This window comes from Phoca vitulina, unplaced genomic scaffold, assembly GCF_004348235.1.
Source record: "Phoca vitulina isolate PV1807 unplaced genomic scaffold, GSC_HSeal_1.0 scaffold10, whole genome shotgun sequence".
NCBI classification, from domain to species: Eukaryota; Metazoa; Chordata; class Mammalia; order Carnivora; family Phocidae; genus Phoca; species Phoca vitulina.
This window is the reverse complement of record NW_022589713.1, coordinates 46017907-46038571: the sequence shown is the minus strand read 5'-3', so window position 1 is coordinate 46038571 and position 20665 is coordinate 46017907. Positions and strand designations below refer to the sequence as shown.

The window sequence follows — 20665 nt, the reverse complement described above, 5'->3', positions numbered from 1 at the left end:
GCAGTTGTTGCCTAAGTGGGGAGAGGATTTCTGGTGCTTCCTACAGAATCCCCTCTTGATGGTTCCTGGATGGCCTTTCGTTCCATAGGATGGCTCTCCTGTTTCCTTGTGACCAGACTCAGACTCGTTCCGGGCAGCAATACCACAGAAGTGGTGGGGCCCTCTCCTTGCCACAGCGGTCAGAAGGCACAGGTGTTATTAACCTGGATCACCTGGTCAAGTTGGCATCTGCTGGGGTTTGTCTACATTAAATTCTCTGAATTAAATTATAACTGATGAGTGTTCGTGGAGAGGTAGCCTCAGATTTCACCGATTCTCCTTCTCAAAGCTCCATCACTGCCAGCATTCACGGAAAAGCCTTTATTTCAGTCAGTCACCTCCATTATCAATTTATTTGCTAAAGAAATTGGCTTGTTTTTCCTATAGACTTGTCTGTAGTCTAGATTTTGCTGATTTCAACATTGTGGTGGTGTTTAACCCGTCTTCCTGGTTCCTGTGTTTCCTGCAATTCAGTAATTAGTTCTAGAGACTTTGTAAGGTTTAGGCTCAGTTTTTTTGTGGAGGAAGGGGCAAGACCACTTCATAGGTTGTGCTGTGTGCTGTCTTCAGGAGGTATGTGATGTCTGATGTCTCTCCCTCCGTGATGCTGGTGGCCTTTGCCTGGATCTATTATTTCATTAGGGGTTGTAAATTAGGACAAAATGCTAATGGTACTGGTACTTCCATAAAGAGAAACTTTTCAGCTACTACTGTGATTACCCCAAGGTATGAATGGGCAGGATTAATTCTTTCCCTTTATTTGCCAGTTTTTATTTTTATTATTTTTATTATTTTTTAAATATTTTATTTATTTATTTGACAGAGAGAGAGAGCACAAACAGGGGGCATGGCAGGCAGAGGGGGAGGGAGAAGCAGACTCCCCACTGAGCAGGGAGCCTGATGCGGGGCTCGATCCCAGGACTCTGGGATCATGACCTGAGCCGAAGGCAGACGTTAACCGACTGAGCCACCCAGGTACCCCTATTTGCCAGTTTTTAAAATAATGAGTTCGTTCCCCTAGCATCTTGCAAAGGTGACCAAAGAGGTTTGTTGGTTGATTTTCAGTATCATTATGAACTCATGGATTTCATAACTACAGTTCTATTTATTATCTTTATTAATGCTCAAGTTGTCCCGTCTTTGGCCAATTAGAGCCTTTTCAAGTTCTCTCCTAACTCTTTTGATACAATAGCAGTTGTCTTTGATAACTTCCTTATTTCCTGGAATGGTCAAATGTTCCAGGCTTATCTTATTGCCCCAGACCTGGAATGAGCCATTTCTCCAAGAAGGCCTGGTTCCTTTTATTGTCCCCAAAGACTTTGATCTATCCTCCTGCATCTCTGAAAGTCATCATTTTCCAGTGCAATAGGCAGTGGGGACTGTGCTTTTAGGGTCAGGAGACCCAGCGTATCTGTGGCTCAGAGGGAAGGAGAAGCGGAAGGTGTATTGGCTTGGAAAGGCATTAGACTTACGGGGTCCTACTAGGGACCAGATGCTATGCAAGATGCTTTGTATGGGTTATCCCACTGAACCCTTCCAACAACCTGTGAGGTAGGTTTTCTCTCCATTTTATAGCTGCAGGAAACTGAGAGAAAGGATCAAATGACTTCCCTAAATTCCCACAACACAGAAGGGCTGGGAGCCAGTTTTGGACTTGAGTGAGTCTGCTGTCAGAGCCCGCCTCTCTTCTACCAGGAGCGGGAGGAAGGATTGTTGACCAGACCAGGCAGGGCGTCACACAGGTGTCGGTGACTTCCCGCAGGGCGTGGCTCTGGGCGCGAGGCCCTGGACTTGGTCAGGCCTGCCACCTCGGAGGCTCAGCACAGCAGACAGTGAACATTCAGTTGTATTCCGTATCTCCTATTCCTCCGCCTCCAGAGCAGAGTCGTGTAGCTGCCAGGACCCTCGCTCCATTGTGGATTCGGCAGAGATTGTTGGTAGCAGATTCTCGGGAGCTATTATTGGTTGCCTGTTGTCCCCCGAATCCCGGGAGTCCAACACTGTTCCTAGGATTCTATTGGCTAGAGATCAAGGGGGATGAAATAATTGTTTGGTTGTTTTTAACTGAAAGTGAAATAAAACACTGCGAACTGAGAAACAAACCCGAGTCAGGGGAGTTTTTCAATGACCTTCATTTTGTCTTTTTACCCAAGATAATATTGTTATAATCAGACATTATCTGCCCTGGTTTCTCAGCCTTCTGGTAACGTTTCTCTTTTATTTCAAAAGTAGCAGAAGTAGAGATCTTGATGCAGTTCCACGGACATCCCTCTGGTTCCTGCTTCTGGTTGGGGGAAAAGGGCAAGGTGACCCAAGAAACTTCTTTATACCTTAGATGATTGATGGGGAGGACATGCCTCTGAAACTTTTCTTATTTGAGGCACAGAGGCAGCCTTTCTCTGTTTGCTAATACAAATGTCACAGAGTGGGGGCGCCTGGGTGGCTCAGTCGTTAAGCGTCTGCCTTCGGCTCAGGTCATGATCCCAGGGTCCTGGGATCGAGTCCCGCATCGGGCTCTCTGTTCAGCGGGGAGCCTGCTTCTCCCTCTCTCACTCCCCCTGCTTGTGTTCCCTCTCTCACTGTCTCTCTCTGTCAAATAAATAAATAAAATCTTTAAAAAAAAAAAAAAAACAAATGTCACAAAGTGGAAAACATATGTAAATTCTCCAGACAGAGGGGGAAGATCAAACATTTTGTGCTTTCATTCCCTTCTGTTGCTGATAAATTGTCCACATTATCTCTTGGGGAGTGGAACAGAGCCAGGTGCAGGAGCATAGGGTCGGTGCAGGAAGCCCACTCTTCCCGGGTGGAGGAGGATGCTCACAAGGCCAGTGAGGGGTGTTCCAGGTCGGACATGGAGAGAGACTTTCCAAAGAGCTGACACACAACCTGCCCCCTGCTTCTGCAGACGTAACACCTAACTGTCCACAGCCTGGGGGAGGACTGCGGAGACAAGGGTATCAGAAGAGAGAGGCTACATCTTCTCACGTGGCCCCTGCCCTTTGTGTGGAAGTTTTATCTTGTAATATTTCAAATAGGCCGTCACCAAAGTCCTTGGGAACTGGGCTGGAACAGAACTTGGCGTTCCTGCCACCCCCTGCTGAGGTCTCTGTATTGCAAAGGAGAGGCGAGGCATTTCCCAGAATGCAACTTTTCCCCATGGTTCCATGTTAGGCTCTTGGTGAGTTTTGGAGGAGGAGGAGGTCACTATTCTCCAGAAGCAGTAGCAGGCAGATGACTGAGCAGCTCTGAGTTTCACAGCAGCTTCCAGATAACTTCTTGAGAAGCCCCTCCCTCAGTGCTGCTGTCTTAAGTTGGTAGTGATAGTCTCCCTGACCTTCGATCTCCCATTCCATAGTCCCCTGCATTCAGCCCCTTTATGTGTGACATACAGAGAGTGATTTCTGTTTTCCTCGCTGAACCCTGACTATAACAGGAACTAAGCCAAACCTTGAAATTCCTAAATTAATAAATATCATGGGAGAAACATTTATTCTTCGCTTGTCTCACCCTTGGTTATAGGAAACCTCCGAAGGGCAAGACCATGTTGGTTAATGGAGCAAGCAACGAAGTTTGAAAACTTCCTGAGTCTTCCATTCATCTTATTTATTCCTGAATTTTTATCAAAGTGTTAATATTCATGGTTTAAAAAAAATCAAATAGTTTAGAAAAGCTTCTAATGAAATATAAAAAGCCTCTACCCATGCATGTCATTATAAAGTTGTCCAAACCCATAGATCTCCAACACCAAGAGTGAACTGTAATGTAAAGTATGGACTCTGTATGATAACAGTGTGTCAGTGTGGGATCATCAGTTGGAACAGATGTACCACTCTGGTGGGGTGTGTTGATGGTGGGGGTGGCTGTGCATGTGTGGGGCCAGGGGCTCCATGGGACATCTCCATTCCACCCAATTTTTCCACGAACCGAAAAGTGCTCTAAAAAATAAAGTCTAGGGACGCCTGAGTGGCTCAGTCGGTTAAACGTCTGCCTTTGGCTCAGGTCGTGATCCCAGAGTCCTGGGATCGAGTCCTGCATCGGGCTCCTTGCTCAGCAGGGAGCCTGCTTCTCCGTCTGCCTGCCTCCCCCTGCTTGTGCTCATTCTCTCTCTGTCTCTCTGACAAAGAAATAAGTAAAATCTTTTAAAAAAGTAATAAAATAAAATAAAAAATAAAGTCTATTGAAAAAAATCCTCCATGTCACCTCTCCCAATCTCAGCCCACCTGCCAAAGGTAGCCATTTTTAGCTTTACTTCTTCTGGATACCTCTAAATAATATGTCTCTCCTATTTTTTTCTTGGCTCATAAGCCATGGATATTAATGACTGACTTATCACTCTATTAAAGGAGATTTTCTCTCTCATGTGTCAGTGGATCTGTTGGGGGTTGGCTGATACACCTGGGCTTGGCTGGCTAGACCAGCTTTAAGCTGTGGGCCCAGCTGAACTTGCCTCCTTGTTACAAATTAGGCTCAAGTCTGCTCCACATGGATTCATGCTGGAGTCCAAGATAAAGAGGCAGGAACTCTTCTCAGGGGCAGGGAAGTTCTCTCACGAGGATGGCAAAGGCGCAAGAGAGAAGGCTCAGCTGTGCAAACCCCTGCCAACATCTCACTGGCCAAAGCACATCACATGGCCAAAGTCAAGGGCAAAGGAGTGCACTCTGTCTCTAGTAGAAGGAACTGCAAAGTCATATGGCAAAGGGTGTGGATACAGAGAAGGGTGAAGGATTGGGGCCATTTCTTTAATCTACCATACTGTCCTTAATTATATTTTATTAATAGACCTTTCCTTGAGTCACACAGTATTTTAGCTCAAATAAGACCACAGCACAGCCCTGACTAATGGTTGGCCTCTGTGAAGTGGCTGGTCAACATTTGCTGATTAATTTCTGAAATCTTGAAATGACCACATGCATGTCATTATAAATTTGTTCTTGGTCCTTGGCAAGAATTTTGTAAGATGGTTTAGATTTGGAGGATGAAAAAGTTTGGGGTGCAGGTTCTTTAACGTCAGTTTGGCTTCAAACACCTTTGTCCTTCCCTTCTGTGTAGCAAAGACTGTGTTCAGATGGTGTGTAGACAGTGAGTTGCTACAGAAACACCATTTGATCTGCCCGGATGATTACTACAGTGACAGAGTGCCATTTTGCTCTGCACCTAAAGGTAAGGCTTCTGTCTCTGCTGGGGCCTCTGCTCTCATTCTCGGGAAGTTCTTTAGGAACGCGACCACTCTGGCCACCTTTGCTGCCATTTCCTCATTGATTTTTTTCCCCTTTTGTTTAATTTTGATAGTGACTCTTAGGAGGGTCAGGTCTAAGCATGCCACTTCCTCTCTGACTCCCTAACACCTGCAAGACAAAAGTCTCAACTCCTCCACGTGGAATTTGCGCCCTTGTCAGCTGTTCAACACCAAGAGAGATGAAAATGCTTAGAAAAGTAGTTGAATGACCCAAGGGAGGGAGGGACTGAAGACAGATAAGGGAGCAATTTCCTGCTGCAGCCAGAACATGGACCGTGGGGTTCTTCCATACCCCACGTAGGAAAAGAGCAACTGTACCTTCTTTGAGTTTGGTGGGAAGACTGGATAGGGAGGCAGAGAAGGATGTGTATTCGTATGTGTGATGTCGGGCCAGTTTCCTGTGATGCAGGAGGCAGGATCTTCTGAGAGTGAGTGGGGTGGGAGCTGGATTGTGGGTTTAAGCAGGGAGGTAGACTTTTGGCAGAGTCTGTATAGATAGGGAGAAGTTGCTCTGTGGATCCATTGGGCACATATCCGGATGGCCCGTGGTGCCAGGTTTGGAAGATGAGCTCTCCAGGCACCACAGTCAGTGGGACTTTGATGACCTCTGAGGCTTTGGAGCTAAGAAGGCATTTGGAGTGGGAAGACTGGGCTCTAGAGAATTGAGGGTGCTCAGGAGAACAGAGTTCCATTGACAGCCTGAGCTGTGTAGAGAGGGCAGGCCAGAGAGGGGGAGCAGAAGTAAGCGTCGCGTGATACTAAGCCACTTAATAGTGCGAAGTTAGTTGGGAATTCACCATCTTATGCAGATAAGTGAGGATAGAGTTAACATGCATTGAGGATTTACCAGGTATTGTACTGGTACCAGTTCTTGCTAGCAATGGGTGTTCTCCTTTAACCTTCTGGGGATGATCTTAGAGGTGTAAAAAGCTAATACAAACTTTGATTCCTCACGTGAGCTTTTTGAAAAGCAAGTTTACATATGGGGAGTGCGTGAGACAGACAGACAGTAGTCTACTCATGTTCTTTGACCATGGTCGACAATCAAACAAATGTGTAACACTCTAGTCCTAAGTCTCGAGTACATAGAATAAGTTCCAGGAGTACTTTATACGTTAAAGAGCAGTTACGTCTAGTGTAGTGAATGTGACAGTTGAAGGGAAAGTATCAAGCTAACTGTGGTCTTGGTGGTTTTATAGTCATCTTGGAAACGGCCACTTGAGCCTGTGGCAGCTCAGTTTGATTCCTTGCTGCCATAGGAGTCTCCGTCCCCGGATGTTCAAAACTCACGTTCAGTTGTGAGAAGCGGTCCGTCCCCAAGAAGCCCCTGACCAAGAAGCTTGAGGCTTCCTGCAAGAAGACGCTCACTAAGTCTCAAGACGAGTTAGACTACACTGTGGACAGCCTGCCGGGGGACTTGTGTCCGAAGGCCAAGCGCAAGGCCGTCAAGGTTGGTGTGGAAGCCCGTGCTCGGTGGTGTGTGGGGACAGTGGGCACAGGGAGCCATCGAGGGGAAGGAGTTCCCGGTGACACAGGAAGTTGCGGGTCTGCAGCGAAATAGGAGAGATTGCGTTGCTTACCGGGGGGTCATGCAGTTGGCCCAGTGTCAGCACACACAGTCCCCCGGCCTGTCATGGACTCTATTTATTTGTGTTTCAAAGAAGGCAGGTCCACCCAAGAATAAAAAGTGGATGAGCCACTTACACGTGCCTCAGAGAGAACTGGAGCGACTTCTGCTTGCCAGAATGGAGAGTCGGAACCACTTCCTAAAAAACCCTCGGTTTTTCCCTCCTAACACTCCCTACGGAGGCAAGTCTCTTCTCTTTCCTCCGAAGAAGCCAGTACTGACAGATTTCCAGGGTGGAGATTTGAAGCAGAGGTGGGTCTTTCCCTGTTTTGGATTTATCAGAAAGTTGGACGTGTGGGAGTAAACCCAGAAGGTCCTGGGTCTGGTCTGGACTTTTTGGGGAGGGGGGGAGAATGGGATGTCAGTATCAGAACAGAGCAGGTCTTCAGGGCTCTCCACAGACCTGGCCTTTGGACATCCCCCAGAAGCCTGGGTTTGTGTTCTTCTGACCTGCCGGGGTTTTGAGGGATCGGGGGTTAGTGCTGGTCCCCTGCTTTCATCTGAACAGTCTTGGTCTGTAGCCGTGTTCTCTTCCCTTGCACTCATATGTCTTGGAATATGACCCTAAAAATAAAAATATTTAAAATTTGATTAATTGCAAATAATACATATAAATTGTGATTTTTTTTCAGAGTGCCTTTGGCTTATTTTATTAATTGTCCTTGTGAAGGGAATGAATGGTTTCATGGGTTCATAGTTTCAGGGGACTTAAAACGATTAACACTTATTAGTCAAATGATATCTTTTTTATTAAGAAAAATTGGACTAATATATGCAAAGAAACACAGCACCTATATAAAAAACCCAGTCAGGATACTGGTGTGGAAGCTTCCAGAGTGGAAGCTTCCTATATGCATATTGAAAATGAACCACACAGCTGCACATATCTTCACGAAGATTCTATCATACGGTAAAATTATTTTGTTGCCTGCTTTAACAATAGGAACAAAACCCAATAAATGACATATTGTGATTATCTTTGGCAGTTTGGGTGTATTTATTTTGCACAAATCACATGGGTGAAACTAACAGCCTTTCTCCCCTCATTTGCCCTCTCACAGTTGTGCTGATACTCCAGTGTTTCTAGCTAAACCATCAATCGGATTTTTCACAGATTATGAAATTGGGCCAGTTTATGAGGTAAAAATCTTATTTCTTTCCAGCTCCCCCTTCATCAGCTTCCTTATGTTTTGAAGTCATTCATGGAATTAAAGCCATATACAAAATTAGAGAAAAGACTGTAATAAACCCTTGTGTGCCCATCACCCACCTTCAGTAATTATCTGCTTTCTGCAAATCTGGTTTCATATATCACTCCCACAACTTCTTTGTGTGTGGGTCTATGTACACATGCATGCACTGCAAGTGTTTTAAGGAAAAGCCTAGACATTGGGTCATTCTTTAGTTAATACTTCAGTATGTATCTCTAACAGGTAAGCACTTTTACAAAATAACCATTAGCGGGATGCCTGGGTGGCTCAGTCAGATCAGGTTGTGATTCCAGGGTCCTGGGATCCAGTCCCGCATCGGGTTCCCTGCTCTGCAGGGAGTCTGCTTCTCCCTCTGCCTGCCACTCTCTCTCTCTGGCAAATAAATAAATAAAAATCTTAAAAAAAAACTAACCATGATCACACCCAGGAATATTAACATTAATTAACATTAATTAATATTAACTAATATTGATCCACGTCTGATTTTCCTCCATTTGTTAAAAAAAAGTCAGTTTACGTTTGATTTATTTGAGTCGGAATTCAAACACTGCATTTGGTTAAAATATCTCTTTTTTTCTACTTTAGTGGGTAATAACTCCTCTACCCCCTGCTAGTTTTTCCCCCAAAGTGACTGTTTATGCTGCCGTATGCAGTGAGTGAGATTTCTGGTTGTTCCACATCTTCACCAAGACTCAGTCTTTTTCATTTTGACCATTCTGAAAGGTATCAGAGATCACCCATTGAGCACATTTTCATGGGTCTGTTGGCCATTTGAATATCATCTTTTGTGAACTGTTGGTTAATACCCATTTTTTCTATTGGGTTATCTCTGTCTTTTCTTTACTGATTGATAGAATTTTTACTCATATAATAGATTTGAGTTCTTTTTCTTGTTATTTGTATTATAAATATCTACTCCCAGAGTTTGCCTTTTCATTTTTTTCTTTTATGGAGGTAGAGCTGACACACACTGTTATGTTAGTTTCAGGTGTACGACATAGTGATTCAACAATTCTGTGCCTTATGCTGTGCTCACCACAAGTGTAGCTGCCATCGGTCACCATACAGCACGTATATTATAGTGCCATTGATTGTGGGCCCTGTGCTGTGCCTTTCGTCCCCCTAACTTATACATTCCGTAAGTGGAAGCCCATTCCACCCCTTCCCCTTCACCCATTTTGCCCCTCCCCATTTCCTCTCCCTGCTATGAATGAACCATCAGTTCATTCTTGGTATTTATAGGTCTGATTCTGGTTTTTTTGTTTGTTTGTTCATTTGTTTTTAAGGTTCCACATTTAAGTGAAATCATACAATATTTGTCTTTGTCTGACTTATTTCACTTAGCGTAATACCCTCTGGGTCCATCTGTGTTGTCACAAATGGCAAGATTTCATTCTTTTTTTTTTTTTTATTAACATATAATGTATTATTTATTTCAGGGGTACAGGTCTGTGATTCATCAGTCTTACATAATTCATAGCGCTCACCATAGCACATACCCTCCTCAATGTCCATCACCCAGCCACCCCATTCCTCCCATCCGCCTCCACTCCAGCAACCCTCAGTTTGTTTCCTGAGATTAAGAGTCTCTTATGGTTTGTCTCCCTCTCTGCTTTCGTCTTGTTTCATTTTTCCCTCCCTTCCCCTGTGATCCTCTGTCTTGTTTCTCAAATTCCACATATCAGTGAGATCATATGATAATTGTCTTTCTCTGATTGAGTTATTTCACTTAGCATAATACCCTCTAGTTCCATCCATCATTGCAAATGGCAAAATTTCATTTTTTGATGGCTGCATAATATTCCATTGTATACATATACCATATCTTCTTTATTCATTCATCTGTTGATGGACATCTAGGCTCTTTCCATAGTTTGGCTATTGTGGACATTGCTGCTATAAACATTGGGGTGCAGGTGCCCCTTCGGATCACTACATATTTATCTTTGGGGTAAATACCCAGTAGTGCAATTGCTGGGTTGTAGGGTAGCTCTATTTTCAACTTTTTGAGGAACCTCCATACTGTTTTCCAGAGTGGCTGCACCAGCTTGCATTCCCACCAACAGTGTAGATTTCATTCTTTTTTATGGCTCAGTAATATTCCATTGTATGTATGTACCATATTTTCTTTATTCATCTACTAGTGGACATTTAAGTTACTTCCATGTCTTGGCTATTGTAAATAATGCTGTAATAAAACCAGGGGTGTATACATCTTTTCAAATTAGTGTTTTCATTTTCTCTGGGTAAATATCCAGTAGTGGAATTACTGGATCATAGGGTAGTTCTATTTTTAATTTTTTGAGGAACTTCCATTCCGGCTTTCACAGTGGCTGCACCAATTTACATTCCCACCAACCAAAAGTGCATGAGGGTTCCTTTTTTTCCATATCCTCACCAACACTTGTTGTTTCTTGTGTTGTTAATTTTAGCCATTCTGATAGGTATGACGTGATATCTCATTGTGGTTTCGATTTGCATTTCCTTGATGACAAATGATGCTGAGCATCTTTTCATGTGTCTGTTGGCTATTTGGATGTCTTCTTTGGAAAAATGTCTGTTCAGGTCCTCTGCCCATTTTTTAATTGGATTATTTGTTTGAGTTTTTTGTTTGTTTTTGCTGTTGACTTGTATAAGTTCTTTATATATTTTGGATACTAACCCCTTATCAGATACATCATTGGCAAATATCTTCTCTTATTCAGTAGGTTGCCTTTTCATTTTTTTGATGGTTTCCTTCACTGTGCAAAAGCTTTTTATTTGGATGCAGTCCCAATCATTTATTTTTGCTTTTGTATCCCTTTTCTGAGGAGACTATCTAGATAAAAGTTGCTAAGGCTAATGGCAAAGAAATTGCTGCCTATTTTTCTTTAGGAATTTTATGATTTCAGGTCTCACATTTAATCCATTTTGAGTTTAGTTTTGTGTATGGTGTTAGAAAGTGGTCCAGTTTAATCTTTTGCATGTACCTGTCCAGTTTTCCCAGCACCATTTATTGAAGAGACTGTCCTTTCCCTCATTGTATATTCTTTTTTTTTTTTAATTTTTTTATTGTTATGTTAATCCCCATACATTACATCATTAGTTTTAGATATAGTGTTCCATGATTCATTGTTTGTGCATAACACCCAGTGCTCCATGCAGAACGTGCCCTCCTCAATACCCATCACCAGGCTAACCCATCCTCCCAACCCCCTCCCCTCTAGAACCCTCAGTTTGTTTTTCAGAGTCCATCGTCTCTCACCCTCATTGTATATTCTTGCCTCCTTTGTCACAGGTTCATTGACCATATAAGCGTTGGTGTATTTCTGGGCTCTCTATTCTGTTCTGTTGATCTATGTGTCTGTATTTGTGCCAGCACCATACTGTTTTCATTATTATAGCTCTCTAGTGTATCTTGAAATCTGGGATTGTAATACCTCCAGCTTTGTTCTTCTTTCACAAGATTGCTTTGGCTATTCAGGGTCTTTTGTGGCTCCATACAAATTTTAGGATTATTTGTTCTAGTTATGTGAAAAATGCTGTTGGTGTTTTGATAGGGATTGCATTGAATCTGTAGATTGCTTTGGGCAGTATGGATGTTTTAATAATATTAATTCTTCTAATCCATGAGCATGGATTATCTTTCCATTTGTTTGTGTCATCTTCAGTTTCTTTCATCAGTGTGTTACAGTTTTAGAGGTCTTTCATCTCTTGGGTTAAGTTTATTCCTAGTTATTTTATTCTTTTTGGTGCAATTGTAAATGAAATTGTTAATTTCTCTTTCTGCAACTTCGTTATTAATTACAGAAATTCAACATATTTTTGTGTATTACTTTTGTATCCTGCAACTTTACAGAATTCATTTATTCTAATAGTTTTTTGGTGGAGTCTTTAGGGTTTTCTATATATAGTATCATGTCATCTGCAAATAGCGACAGTTTTACTACTTCTTTCTTATCAGTTTGGATCCCTTTTATTTTTCATCTATTGCTGTGTCTAGGACTTCCAGTACCATGTTGAATAAAAGTAGTGAGAGTGGACATCCTTGTCTTGTTCCTGATCTTAGAGGGAAAGCTCTGTTTTTCACCATTATATATGATTTTAGTTGTGGGTTTGTCATATGTGACCTTTATTATGTTGAGGTATGTTCCCTTTAAACTCAATGTTTTTAGAGGTTTTCTTTTTTTATCATGAATAGGTGTTGAATTTTGTCAAATGCTTTTTCTGCATTTATTGAAATGCTTCTGTAGTTTTTATCCTTCATCTTGTTAATGTGGTGTATCCCATTGATGGATTTTCCGATGTTGAACCATCCTTGTATTCCCAGAATAAGTCCTACTTGATTGTGTGAATGATACTTTTAATATATTTTTGGATTTGGTTTGCTAATATTTTGTTGAGGATTTTTGCATCTGAGTTCATCAGGGATATTGACCTGTGGTTTTCTTTTTTTATAGCATCTTGGTCTGGTTTTGGTTCAGAGTAATGCTGGCCTCATAGGATGTATTTGGAAGCTTTCCTTCCTCTTCTATTTTTGGAATAGTTTGAAGAGAATAGGTATTAACTCTTTTTTAATGTTTAGTAGAATTTACCTGTGAATCCACTGGGTCCTGGACTTTTGTTTCCTTGGAGTTTTTTGATTACCAATTCAGTTTCATTACTAGTATTGGGTGTGTTCAAGTTTTTTATTTCTTCCTGATTTAGTTTTGGAAGATTGTATGTTTCTAGGAATTTATCCATTTCTTCTAGGTTGTCCAGTGTGTTGGCATATACTTTTTCATATTCTCTTATAATCCGTTGCATTCTATGGATGTCAGTTGTTACTTCCCCTTTTTAATTTCTGATTTTATTTATTTCAGTCCTCTCATTTTTTTTCCTGACGACTCTGGCCAAAGGTTTATCAATTTTGTTTTTTCAAAGAACCAGCTCTTGGTTTCATTGATCTTGTCTATTGTTTTTTAGTCTATTTCATTTATTTCCACTGTGATCTTTATTATTTCCTTCCTTCTACTAACTTGGGGCTTTGCTTGTTCTTTTTCTAGTTCATTTAGATCTAAGGATAGATTGTTTATTTGAGCTTTTGTGTTTCTTGAGGTAGGCCTGTATTGCTCTATATTTCCTTCTTAGAACTGCTTTCACTGCATCCCAGAGATTTTGGACCATTGTGTTTTCATTTTCATTTGTCTCAGTGTATTTTTTAATTTCCTCTTTGATTTCTTCATTGGCCCATTGGTTGTTTAGTAGCATGTTGTTTAGCCTCCATGTGTTTGTGTTTTTTTCCAGCTTTTTTCTTGTAATTGATTTCTAGTTTCATACTGTTGTGGTTGGAAAAGATGCTTAATATGATTTTAATCTTGTCAAATTTATTTAGACTTGTTTTGTGGCTCAACATGGGCTCTGTCCTGGAAAATGTTCCTTGATGTAAGTGGGGTGTTAAAGTCCCCTACTATTATCATACTACTGTCAATTTCTCCCTTTATATCTGTTAATATTTGCTTTATGTATTTAGGTGCTTCAGTCTTGGGCATATAGATATTTACAGTTGTTATATCCTCGTATTATATTGATCCCTTTATCATTATGTAATGCCCTTCTTTTTCTCTTTTGTGATATAAGTATTGCTATCCTGGCTTCCCCCTCCCCTACTTCCATTTGCATGGAATATATTTTTCCATCCCTTAGCTTTCAGTGTGTATGTGTCTTCAGTTCTGAAGTGGGTCTCTTATTGGCAGCATATAGAGGGGTCTTGTTTTTTTATCCATGTGTCACCTTGTGTCTTTTGATTGGAGCATTTGGACCATTTACATTTAAAGTAATTATTGATGTAAATATGTAAGTAAGTATGAACTTATTGCCATTTTGTTGTTTTCTGGTTAGTTCTTGTAGTTCTTCTCTGTTCCTTTTTTCTCTTACTATCTTTCCTTGTGGTTGATCACTTTCTTTAGTGTTAAGCTGGATTTTCTTTCTCTTCATTTTTTTGTGTATCATAGGTTTTTGGTTTGTGGTTACCATGAGGTTCATATATAACATTCTAAGTATAAGTTGATGGTCACTTAAATTTGAACACATTGTAAAAGAACTTCATTTTTATTCTTCCCTCCACATTTTATGTATATGTTATTATATTTTACATCTTTTTATTTTTTAAAGGGTTTTTTAAAAGATTTTATTTATTTATCTTTTTATTTATTTATTTATTTATCACAGAGATAGAGATAGATAGAGCACAAGCAGAGGGAGCGACAGGCAGAGGAAGAAGCAGGCTTCCCACTGAGCCCGTTGCAGGACTCGATCCCAGGACTCTGGGATCATGACCTGAGCTGAAGGCAGCCGCTTAACTGACTGAGCCACCCAGGCATCCCTATTTTATGTCTTTTTATTTTGTGAGTCCCCTTAGCTAATTTTTAAAATATAATTGATTTGACTTCTTTTGTCTTTTCAACTTCATCCTAGCTTTGTAAGTGATGACTACACTACCTTTACTGTGGGTTGCCTTTTACTCATAAAATTTTTTCCTTTCATAATTTCATTTCTAATTATGACTTTTTCTTTTCCACTTAAAGAGATCCCTTTAATATTTCTTCTAAGGCCTGTTTGTGGTGATGAACTCCTTTAGCTTTTATTTTTCTGGGAAACCTATCTTTCCTTCAATTCTGAATGATAACCTTGCTGGGTAGGGTATTCTTGGTTGTAGGTTTTTAACTTTCAACACTTTGAATATATCATGCCACTCTCTTCTGGCCTGCAAAGTTTCTGCTGAAAATCAGCTGATAAGTTTATGGGGATTTCCCTTGTAGTAACTAGTTGCTTCTCTATTGCTGCTTTTAAAATTCTGTTAATCTTTGACATTTTAATCATTACATGTCATGGCGTAGACCTTTTTGGGTTCATCTTATTTGGAGCTCTCTGTGTGTCCTGAACCTGGATGTCTATTTATTTCCTCAGTTCAGGGATGTTTTCAGCTAGTATATCTTCAAATAAGTTTTCTGCCCCTTTTTCTCTTCTCTTTCTCATACCCTTATAATGCGAGTATTTGCTCACTAGAAATTATCTGAGAGATCCCTTAACCTGCCTTCTTTTTTTTCTTTTTGTTGTTTAGCTTGATTGTTCTCCACTACCCTGTTTTCCAGATTGCTGATCATTCTGTATCCACTAATCTGTGGTTGATCCCCTCTAGTGTATTTTTCACTTCAGTTACTATATTCTTCAATTCTGATTGATTCTTTTTCATATTTTCTTTCTCTTTGTTGACGTTTTCACTGAGCTTCTCCACCCTTCTCTCGAGTCTGGTGAGCATCTTTATGAACTTTTGAACTCTTTATCAGATACACTGTTTATCTTCATCTCATTTAGTTCTTTTTCTGAGGTTTTGTCTTGTTCTTTCATTGGAACATATTCCTCTCTCCTCATTTTGCTTGACTTTCTATGTTTGTTTCTACAAATTAGGTGGAAGTTACTTCTAAAATTGAAGGGATGATTTGATGTATGGTCATCCCCTGTGTAGACTGTGTGTTCCTGGTGACTGTAGAGTGTAGGAATGCTGACAAGACTGTCTTCATCTTTGGCCCTCCATCTTGTTCATGTTCACCAGATGACCTCTCTTGGGGTTATGTGTTCTGAGCCCCTTGGAGATTAATATACACACCTTAGAAATGCTACCAAGGCTGGGATGGGGGGAGGCTTGCTTTGGCCTCCCGTGAATCTGATAGAGATAACATAGTCTTTCCCCTTCCTGATGCATACATAGGTGGCACCACAAGATCTAATTAAAGGTTAGTTGTCAATTAGGTGCATGCAAACCCTTTGATCTCACTACAGAACCCTTCTGCACGTCCCTTCACTTTATAAAATCTGTGGACTAAGATCCAGAATTTGTGGAAGATAGCCATGCAGCTGCCTGAATTGTTGCCTCCCTGTTTCCCCTGTCAGTAAGTTACCCTGAATAAAACTCTGTAAACTGCATGGAGTCACCTGCTTCGTTTTCTAGTCTCAAAGTGCCTTCTCAGTTTGGAAGATACTTTACTATCCCTCCCCCACTTTCTAATAGACTGGCTGGCTGGACCTGTGGCTGTCATGGGCTGGGGTCCTGGTGCACTCCAGGACCTCTGGAACTCTCCTGGAGGGATGGCAAGAGTTGAAGTGGGTATAGGCTGGGGTGGTCCTGGAACACTCTGTGCAGAGGGCACCTTGGCAGGATAGCTGATGGTGAAATGGATATAAGCCAGGGGGTCCTGGGGCTCACTGTACAGAGAGTACCCTGGGAGGACAGCTGAAGCTGAAGTGGGTGCAGGCTGGGGTGTCCCAGGATGCTCTGCACAGGGGTGCCCTGGGAGGGGATGCAACTGGAGCTGAAGTGGGCATGGATCAGGACGTCCTGGGTGGTCCATGCAGGGGCACCCTTGTGGGGTGGCTGGAGCCAAGGCATGGCATGGGCTGGAGTGTCCTGGGGTACTTTGCACAGGGGTACCCTGGTGAGACAGCTGGCACTGAGGTGGGAAGGGCCAGGGGTTCCCGGGGCACTGTGCCAAGGGTGCCCTGGCAAGTCTGGAGCAGAGGTTGGTGCCAGCCTAGAGTGTTCCAGGTTGCTTTGCACTTGTATCACCTTGACAAGATGGCTGGAGCTATAGTGAGCACCGACTGGGGGTGTCCCGATGTGCAATGTGTTGGGGTCACCTTGGTGGGATAGCTTGGGCTGGTATGTGCTAGGGGCCCAGGCTCACTGAGGCAGCAGGCCAGCTACAGTGCCCAGACCCTGCTCTTGTCTGTGCTATTAAGATGGAAAGGGAGTATAAACTGTAGGGCTTGCCAGCTGAGGGGTTTCAGCAGCTCCCACTGTTCAGCAGAGTTCTAGGACTGGATCCTTTATATTCCAGTTGCCCTTTTGAGCTACAGCTTTTTTTCCTGTGTCTTCAGTACTGTCCCTCCCTGCTGCAGCTTGCAGCATCAGGGGTAGTGGTTCCCATTGTGACTCTTTCCCATCTTTCTTGCTTTTCTCTATGTGGTCTCTATCTTTTGTTGTATAGAAGCTGTTCATTTGGCCCTCAGGTGTAGATTTAGAGCATCTGTGGAGGAAGTGAGTTCTTGGTCTTCCTACATTGCCATCTTGGACCAGAAATCCCTGTACCTGCTTTTTAAAAATGCCATTTATTTATTGAAACTGCAGTTTCTGACATCCTGGATTTGGCTGATTGCATTATTGTGGTGACATTAAACATGTTCCTTTTTTCCTATTTTCTATAAACTTACAGTTTAGATGTAGATGTTTGATTAGATTCATGTTCAGTTTTTTTTTTTTTTTTCTTTTTTGGTGAGAATAATTCCTTGGTGGTGCTGTGTATTCCTTATTGCATCCCATCAGAAGGAGTGTATCTGCTTTTCCTATTACCAGTGAAGAATGGCTTCAGATGTTGTGAGCCTGATCCATCATTTATAAAGTTTTTATTAACCTTTCTTATATTGGCTTTCAAAGCCTTAGATGATTGTTACCTAGATCCATTTTTTTTTAAATAAAATTAAGGGTTACAAATTTGTGATTTCTAATTCTGTTATTCCTTCTGCATTTATTAGCTGTGATTTTCTATTTAAAAAGAAGCTTCACTTCATATCCCTTTCCCCTCTTCCTTATGCTCTCCTTACCCCTATTGGTAACTATTTTTATTAGTTCTTTTTGGAATCATAAGTAAATACATGGGTATATTTGAGCTCCCACTTCTTACTGTCCTCGGCATCTTGCTTGTTTCACTTAACAGCATATCCAGTGATTCCTCTGGGATTAGTTATAGAGACTGTCCTGATTCCTTTTTCCCAGTCTCCTTCATTTTCATGCCAGCCTCCAGCATCCTAGGGAATAAGACCAAGACCAAGCTTAGTAGTTGCCACCTCTGCTCACCAGGTCTAATCGTGACAGATCTCATGACAGATCCTTTATATATACGTAAATTGTACCTTACAGTTTATTTTTTAAAATTTTAAAAAAGATTTTATTTATTTATTTGGGAGAGAGAGAGAGCACATGAGGGGGGAGGGTCAGAGGGAGAAGCAGACTCCCTGCTGAGCAGGGAGCCCGATACAGGACTTGATCACGGGACCCCGGGATCATGACCTGAGCCGAAGGCAGTCGCTTAACCAACTGAGCCACCCAGGTGCCCCTGTACCTTACAGTTTAAAGAGCACTTGCAAATCCATCATTCTTTTTTTTTTTTTTAAAGATTTATTCATTTATTTTAGAGAGAGAGAGCACCTGCAAATGAGGGGAGGGGCAGAGGGAGAAGGAGAGAGATCCTCAAGCAGACTCCCTACAATAGAGAATCCTGGCAGACACCACTTTGACCAAGTGATTAAGTTTTTTAAAAGGTTTTATTTATTTATTTGTCAGAGAGAGAGAGAGGCAGGCAGAGGAAGAAGCAGGCTCGCCGCTGAGCAAGGAGCCCAATGTGGGACTCGATCCCAGGACCCTGGGACCATGACCTGAGCCAAAGGCAGATGCTTAACCGACTGAGCCACCCAGGCATCCCCAAGCGATTAATTTTAACATCACCACTAATAAGACACTTTGATATCACATGCCCCCAATATGATGTACTGAGAAGGGCACATCACTTATGTGGTATTCTTGCAAATAATGCATAACCTCAATCTAATCATGAATAAACATTAGACAAATCCAACTGAAGGCCATTCTACAAAGACATTGCACAAAATAACTGACCAGTGCTCTTTAAAAGGCTCAAGGTCGGGGTGCCTGGATGGCTCAGTCAGTTAAGCATCCGACTCTTGGTTTCGGCTCAGGTCTTGATCTCATGTTGTGGGATCAAGCCCCATGTGGGCCTCCATGCACAGCACAGAGTCTGCTTCAGAATCTCTCTCCCTCTCCTGCTGCCCCCCCCCCCCCCACAAATAAAGAAATAAAATCTTTAAAAAAAAGTGAAAGCCTTAAGGTCATGCGCAACAAAGAAATACTAAGGAACTGTCACAGATCAGAGGAGACTAGAAAGACATGGGAACCTAATGCAATTTCAAATTTTGGGTTGGATCCAGCAATGGAAAAAGGAAGTTAGTGAACAAATTGGAAAAGTTTACATAGATTCTGTTGTAGCAAGCTTAATTTCTTAGGTTTGATCATAGTTCTCTTGTTATGAAGATGTTAACTTAAGGGGAAGCTCAGTGAAGAGCATATGAGAAATCTCTGGATTATTTTTGTAACTCTTGTAAATCTAATATCAAAATCGAGCATTAAAAATATACATGTATTAGGGAGATCTCCAATTATGGCAATATTATAACTAGATAACCTAAAGAATAAGAATCCACAAAAAATGAAAATTCTAGAACTGACATTACTCAATAGTAATAGGGCTTACCAGCAAACTAGACACAGATGAAGAGAAGACTTGCAGAGAGGTCAGTAGAAATGATCCAGACTAAAGCACAAAGAGAAAATAGAAGGAAAAATACAGAAAGTAGCATTTTAAAATATGGGACCTAGTAAACAGGTCTGTTGTATAACTGAAGTCCCAGAAAAGAGAGTAGAGAGAGAATGGGGCAGCAGCAGGGTTGGAAGATGTAGTGGATGACAGTGATCTAAAAGTAACAAAGACATCAAGCCTTAGAATAAAGCACTAACAACCCTAAGCAGAATAAAAAAAAAAAAAATCATACCCAGGCGTATTTAGTAAAATTCTGTTCTAAGCCAAAGAAAAGGGTGGGGGGGGCCCTAACTTAAACCATCTAGAGAAAAAAGACCCACCACCTTCTAATGGAAATGATTGAAGCTAGAAAATACTTGGAATGGAAGCTTCAAAGTGATGATAGAAAGTAACTTTCAATCTAGAATTCTAAACCTAGTGAAAATATTCTTCAAAAATGAAGATAAAAGGAAGACATTCTCAGACAAAAACTAATAATTCACAACCAGATAATAATAATTTGTCACCAGGAGATTTGCACCAAAGGAATTTTCAGTCAGAAGAAAATGTTACCCATATGGAAGCAGAGAAATGCAAGAAAGAATGAAAAGCAACAACAATTACATGACATGTAAATGGACCAGGTATTGCAATTAAAAGAGAAGGATCGGGTGCCTGGGTGGCTCAGTCAGTTAAGTGGCTGCCTTCAGCTCAGGTCATGATCCCAGGGTCCTGGGATCGAGCCCTGCATCAGGCTCCCTGCTCAGCGGGGAGTCTGCTTCTCCCCTCTCCTTCTGCTCTCTCTCTGTCAAATAAATAAAATCTTAAAAAAAGAGAGAGAGAAGGATCATCAGACTGGGTAGAAAAACAGAAACCAACTAAACACTGCTTGTACGACATAACGTTAAAAGTAAGGATAAAGGATGGAAAAAGATACATTAAACCTTAAGCACAAGAAAGCTGGTGCAGCTGTACTAGTATCAGGGAAAGTACACTTTAAGGCAAGAAGCATTAATAGAAAGAAAGAAAAAGGACATTTCATAGTGATCAAAGGTTGAAAAAGTCCATCCAAGAGATACTGTTTAAAATGTATACACACGGGACACCTGGGTGGCTCAGTCGGTTAAATGTCTGCCTTTGGCTCAGGTCGTGATCCCGGGGT

At 41.6% G+C, this 20665-nt stretch overlaps 1 protein-coding gene across 2 annotated transcripts in view; it reads left to right on the top strand.

Moving 5' to 3' along the window:
* The window catches only part of DLEC1 (DLEC1 cilia and flagella associated protein), a 71055-nt gene that overhangs the window by 9885 nt on the left and 40505 nt on the right, over positions 1 to 20665 (top strand). For both annotated transcript variants that reach the window (XM_032408985.1, XM_032408984.1), the window contains exons 3-6: positions 5092 to 5202; positions 6538 to 6728; positions 6940 to 7157; positions 7967 to 8045. In XM_032408985.1, coding sequence (XP_032264876.1) covers positions 5092 to 5202; positions 6538 to 6728; positions 6940 to 7157; positions 7967 to 8045 — 599 coding nt within the window. The remainder of the gene's footprint in view (positions 1 to 5091; positions 5203 to 6537; positions 6729 to 6939; positions 7158 to 7966; positions 8046 to 20665) is intronic.